The sequence below is a fragment of the Haplochromis burtoni genome, unplaced genomic scaffold, assembly GCF_018398535.1.
Source record: "Haplochromis burtoni strain Fernald_Lab_line unplaced genomic scaffold, NCSU_Asbu1 Contig_2733, whole genome shotgun sequence".
NCBI lineage: Eukaryota > Metazoa > Chordata > Actinopteri > Cichliformes > Cichlidae > Haplochromis > Haplochromis burtoni.
In genome coordinates this window covers 1-6,698 of record NW_024585094.1, presented here as the reverse complement: position 1 = coordinate 6,698, position 6,698 = coordinate 1, and the positions used below count along the sequence as shown (strand labels likewise).

The 6,698-nt window shown below is 35.2% G+C and overlaps 1 protein-coding gene across 1 annotated transcript in view; it reads left to right on the top strand.

The window, feature by feature from the left end:
- Positions 1-4,265, top strand: part of LOC121811867 (myelin-associated glycoprotein-like) — a gene marked incomplete at its 3' end in the record, with an annotated part of 6,113 nt that extends 1,848 nt beyond the window's left edge. Inside the window, exons 2-5 of the mRNA XM_042217728.1 lie at positions 1,242-1,317; positions 1,474-1,857; positions 3,631-3,936; positions 4,005-4,265. Of these exons, the coding sequence (XP_042073662.1) occupies positions 1,242-1,317; positions 1,474-1,857; positions 3,631-3,936; positions 4,005-4,265 (1,027 nt within the window). The remainder of the gene's footprint in view (positions 1-1,241; positions 1,318-1,473; positions 1,858-3,630; positions 3,937-4,004) is intronic.
- Between the last annotated feature and the right edge of the window lie 2,433 nt (positions 4,266-6,698).

Sequence of the window (6,698 nt, the reverse complement as noted above, 5' to 3'; positions counted from 1 at the left end):
ATAGATCATCTATGATTTATTTTCTTGTATGAAATAAATGAAGAGCAGGTTACTTAAGAACTGTCAATTAAAAAAGAAGCAGAGGAAGAAAACTATGAAGAGATCAGCTGCTCTGTGCTGGGATTTGACTGCCACAGGACAGAGGAGGATAGAAGAAGATGGAAATAAATGTCTTAAATAACAAGAAACTTGTCCAAATGACTGCAGGGAGGCTAGCTTAAAAAGCACCTCTATAAATATATTAAAAGTGTGATAAAACAGTTACACAGACACTAACCACTGCCTCACAGCGAGAAGGCCGTGAGTATGAATCCACCCTCCAGCCAGGGCCTGTCTGTGAGTTCTTTCTGGGTACTCCAGCTTCATTACACAATACAAAGACATGCAGATAGTGTAGACCAGTAGATTAACTGGTGATTTAGATAGCTGTGAATGTGAGCCTGAATGGTTAACTGCCATGAGATAGACTGGCAGCCTTTGCAGGATGTACTCACATACACATACTGTAATGAACTTGAGTTCGCTCTTTATTATTCACAGAAAAGTGAGACTTTTATTTTATTGTCTTATGTGATCAGATCTATGGACTAAGAGTACAACTCAGGAGTGGGATATAAAATGAAAAGTCTAAATTTACGTTATTAAACAAGTATGCAAAGGTCAAAGTAGCCAGTGGTCACAGAAAATGAAGCTCAGAATTGGCAGGAATAAAAAAATTGGAAATCTTTGGACATCTTTGGAAAGCTCAGACAAAGACAAGTAAAAAGACAACTGATGGAAATGAGCAGCTTTATGTATGAGGGACATTTTGAGGGAATGAGGAACACGTTAAAATGTGAGAGGAGGGTCAGGACAGGTGACAGGTGGGAGTGGCAGCATCTGAAGTGTCAGCAGAGTGCATGATGGGAACATAAAAAGACTGACTGAATAAAGAACGACAGAAAGCCCAAAGCATCACAGGCCTGTTTGCTTTGACATTACAACATCTAAACTGAGAAGTGTTTCACTTGCTCTGTTTCTGCTAAAATCACACATTGACTTTTACGTTGTCGTCTCTCCTCTGTAGCAGCCTGATCATTTGGTAAGACTTAATTTTTTTACATATAGTAATTATATAAAATTGTATAATACTCTAAAAAGTAACTGCCTAAATTTACTCCTTAGGTTTAGAAATTTGTGACATGATTTTCTGTTTTAATCTTTTGTTTGTCTAATTATGGCTTTTTATATTTTTTTTCCAGGTGATGAGTTTTGTGACAGTCCAGTCTGTGAACATCATGACAGACATCATGTTACTGAGTCTCCTCTTTATTCCAAGTGAGCCATCTCATTACAGTCATTTATAGTCTGAAAGATCAGTGAAGATAGATATACTTTACGAAGTAAATCCATGGCTCTTGGAGTGATTTTGTCATTATAAATTTTATCTTCATTCAGATTTGCACCTTTTAATTTAGCTCTTACCTTTTCCAGGCACTTTGGCTGCTTGTCCTCAAGATTCACACCTGTTCATCACTGCACCAACAGAGATGGAAGCTCTGAGTGGATCTTGTTTACAAATCCCATGTAACTTTAGTGAAATTGGAACAGAAAAGGTTGACAGCACAAGATCTGTGTTTGGAGTGTGGATTAAAAATCATTCTGATATTTTTGCACATCCAAACAATGAGATCTTCAACAGCAGTGGGACAGTTAACATCTATCCAATGAACATTACAGGAAACCTGAAGGAGAAACACTGCACCACTCTGTTTTCCAATTTAACCACAAATTATACAAACACATACTACTTCAGAATTATGAACTGGCCGTTCAGAGCAACAGCTGTTTGTGATCCTCTTAAAATAACAATTAAAGGTGAGAAAGTTTTCTTTCAATTTATTAAAAGAACATAAATCCTAACAGCTACAACTTTTGTGTAAACAACACAAAGCAGTTGTGGTCAAATGTGCAAATCAACCTGTTTAATTGATTTGTAATGGAAAATTGTAACTTCCTTTCATGAGAAACAAAGACATGGGGGATGAAAAAGAAAACCCAATCATAGGTTCAACTATGCTCTACACCGTAAAAAAAAAAAAAAATCCTAAAAAACAGTAATTTTCTGGCAGCTGGGGCGCCAAAATAATACCAGAAAATAACAGAAAATAACTTTCTCATAAAAATACGGTTATTTTCAGTAATGACAATACAGTTTGTTGCCCTAATTTTACATGGGATTTTGCCTTTTTCAAGTGCTTTTAAACATTAAATTAGGAACATTTTAACGTGATTAAACAATGAAATTACCTATAAACAAGGTCAATGAATGCGGCAATATGAATAATAATACTTAAATGTACAGAAATATACAGTTAACAGTTGGTTTAAATAATAATGGATTGCATTCATATAGCGCTTTACAATTCCACTTTATAATCCCCTCTGGCCATCACCAGTAGGTGGTAGGTGAAGTGTCTTGCCCAAGCACACAACAACCGAGAGTCTCCGAGCCGGGGCTCGAACCGGCAACCTTCTGATTACAAGGCGAACTGCCAACTCTTGAGCCACGATCGCCCTAAATAACAATAATAATAATAATTATTTGATGTAAAAAAAGTTTATAAGAATCATTTTATATATTTTTCCATAGCATTACATTTGAATTTAACAGTTCAATCTTTCAAATAACGGACAAATATTTGTGAAATTATGATACATTTGTGAATGTATTTTAACAATCTAAATATGCATATGTACAGACAAATACATTTAAAAAACAAGAAAATTATGTTTTATTACATTACAGTGATTTTACGTTAATTTACATTTGAAATGTGAAATCACAGTCTATTGATGTAAATTTAATGATATTCTAGAAGAACAGTACAAAACTGTAAAATACACAGTAAAATACTTTTATATTAGGATTTTTTTACAGTGTATATGGGTACAGTGTTAAAATAGGCTGAATGCTAATTTCACACTGTACAACAGATATATTTACCACATATTATCCAAACCTCCAGAGTCAATACCATCTTGTTCAGAAGACCTTAAGCTACTTGTGCAAAGCCCTTAAAAATGAACAAGCCTTCAGCAAAACTGCAAGAAAATAGAAAATGAATAATCCAAAAAAATCATGCAAATGAAGAAAAAACTCTTAGTGGCTCCTTCTAGTAAAACTCAAAGCAACAAATTAAATTATCAGTTAAAGCATGAATGCAATAATGCAAAATACACAATGTGAATGCATATTCATGTTTGTATAACAACTTGATTTCAAAGGAAAATAACTAATGGTCATCACAAACTAGAATCCTACTGCTATTCTCTCTGTTCTCCACTATTGCCTGTGCTTACAATGAGATACAAAAAGAGCATTGTTCTCTGACAGCGATTGAAAATTATAACATAGTTTGCAATGGTATTTTGTACAATATCTTATTTACTTTTTTACACACATTTTTTTAGTTCTTCAAAAATATTTAGAGAACCACGAAAAATTAAAAACATGTTAAAAATGTATGCAAATACTTTTTGTCCACTACATAGGGTGTATATTTTTTATTATCCAATGGTATCACATTTTTTTCTTGACTCTATTTCCTGCGTTATTGGTGTAAAGAAATGTTTCATGTGAAACCACAGATTCTCCTTGGAGGCCCAATATTACAATCCCAGGTGATCTGAAGGAGAAGGAGTCTGTCACTATAACCTGCTCAGCTCTCACTCCCTGTCCACACTCCCCTCCTCAACTCACCTGGAATCTCCAACAAGACTCTCACAACAAAATAGAGCAAAACACAGATGGAAGCTTTACAACTAAAATCCAGCAGAACATCACTCTGTCAGACACACATGATGGAAAGAAGATCAGCTGCTCTGCCAGATATCCTGTGAACCAAGGAAACGACACCAAGACAGCAGAGACAGAAGAGACTCTCAGTGTTTCATGTAAGACAATCAGAGTTTGTTGTTGAACTGGATCCTATAACATGATTTATGATATTTTATTTCTCCAGATGCTCCTAAAGACACCTCAGCATCCATCAGTCCATCAGGTTTGGTGTCAGCAGGCAGCTGGGTGAAGCTGACCTGCTCCAGCAGAGCCAAACCTCCAGTCAGCAGCTTCACCTGGTTCAAGAAGAGCAGAGATGGAGCTGTGAAAGTATCTGAAGGAGAGATTTACAGCTTCAATGTAACAGATGGAGGAGTTTATTACTGTGTGGCCACTAATGATCTGGGTAATCAGACATCAGCAGAGATTCGTGTGACTGTTGCAGGTAACAGCTGTAGCCAAGATCTGTTCTCAAATGAGTTTTTCTTTGTGTCCATGCAAAATTAATTGTTGTTACTTGATCTTTTCTTTAGGTCTCATTTCATCTGCAGTCACACTGTGGCCACTTATTGGTGGAATCATTTGGATTGTTGACCTCTTACTTCTGTAATGTTATTCTGCTTAATGGTTTTTGTTTGGTAAGTATCACACTTCAAAGCAGAAAACAGAAAAAAAGTTGCTGACGCAAATATGTTACCTACACATTAAAAATATTTGTTTCAAATCACATTTAATTTTTCTCAAATCTAAATTAAACACAATCCATACTGTACTCAATTTAACTGCCGTTTATTTCTTCCTGGTGATTAAATATAGCTCCTTTGTTTATGATCATGTTTATACAGTTTTTCCATGCTCAGATGCTGTGTGTGCTCTCCTGTGATTTATTTGTATGTTAGATATCTTGGTATAAATGTCTCAGAGTAAACAAAAATGTTGTTCAAATGATGTCCAAATGCAACAAAACCATCCTGAAAGCAATTCTGTAAAGATTAAATGTGATACTGTGATACTTCTGATTCATCACACAATAATAAACTAAGTACAATTTTTGACAAAGTGGGATTTTGCCAAAATGTTAGTGAAAATTAAAGGGTTGCCATTAAAGCATGTTTTATTAAAAAATATTAAATTAAGAACTCTGCCTTATCAAATAGAATAGAATAACCCTTTATTTTAATTGTATATGTACAATGCAATTATGAAATTAAGCAGTTAATAAGTTGTATTTTGTGTTCTTTACATTTGCAAATGTGAAGTGGCAATACATTACAACAACTGGAATTAATGTAATTATTAAATCTTTTATTCAAATTCTTGGATTTTATTTGCTTGATGTTGTGGAAAGCTTTGCTGACTAAAAAATGCCTAAGACACACGTGTTAAATTTATAAGTGTTTAACTGCAAAGTCTGACATTCATCAACATCTTCTTCACTGAACTTTTTTACACTCTGTGAATAAACTCTGTGAAAGAACTTCCTCAGAGTCAAGCTGTCCTACAAATACAAAGAATTCCAGTAATTCCACATATCATCAGGGTCTTTCAGTCAGAATACCAAATAAAACAGCGACCAATGATTCTGCAGTTGGTTTGGGGTTATTTTATTTATTTATTTTGTTCCAGATTATAAATGGTAGGCAGTTTTACTTATTAAAGTAAGACACATATGGACTAACAAGGTGTTACAATATTACATTTTATTTTTTCAAATCTCATTCATTCTTATGTACCACAAAGCAAGACATACAAAATAATTATCCTAAACACTCATTCAACACAGTGAGATGCATTTAACATCGAAGGATTAAGGAAAAGTATCAAAAAACTGCAAATGTGTTTTATCCAAACACTTGGATAAAAAGTGTACCAGAGATGTCAGGTCATCACCACCTGGTGGTGTGAATCTGCAGTATTTATTTTATTAATGCAGCATGCTGACTTTTTTAAAATGCCGAAGAAAAGGGATTAGAATCATTTAATCCTGGAATTCATGGTAATTCATCCAGCCTTTTATGAAAGCAATCAACAAAACTCACAAAGTGGTGCAGATCATGTACGTGTTAAGTACTTTTCCATTATATTTTCGACAACAGCGTGTTAATCCCACAGCTGAACCATGAGAAAAATCACACTGCTGCTATTGAATCTAATTGTCATGAAGTTTCTGCCTTGTGTAAAGAAGGTAGATTCACATACACTCTGTGAAGGCAGATTAGCTGTATTCATTGTTCAAAGTTTGTTTAAGGCTGTTTAGAGCAGGACTGTGGAGACTAAATGTAGGGACGGTGACTGGTAAAGGGAGAGAGTTGGCTTATATGATGAAGGCAGATATACTGTGTTTGCAGGACACCAGGTGAAAGCAAGGTCAAGAGCACTGGAGGTGGATTGATGCTGTTTATCATGATGTAGATAAGTGAAACAGACTGGGGGTAATGCTGAAGGAAGAGTGCTGGAATACTGTTGTAAAAACAAAGAAAATGTCAGAATCATGAGTTTGAAGATGGAAATCGAAGGTGTGATGTCTTGCTGTTTTCAGTGTGTATTCCCCACAGGTTGGATGTCAGTAGAAAAAGAAATTCCCATGACTTATTAGGTGAAGTTAAAAAGGGCTATGAAGAGATTTGGAGTAGGTATGGTCTTAAGAAGAGAAGGACAAATAGTGGATTTTATGAACAGGACTGAAATAGCTGTGGTTGATATCTACTTCAGGAAGGAGGAGGAACATAAGATGATGAATAAAAGTGGAGGAAGTTGTACACAGGTGGACAGAAGTTGCAATCTGAAAAGAAACAGGAGACAGTGAGGTGGTGTCGGGGGAGAATGTAGGTAGGCAGCATCATTGAGTAGTCGTGGAATAAATTGCGCAGTTGAGGCG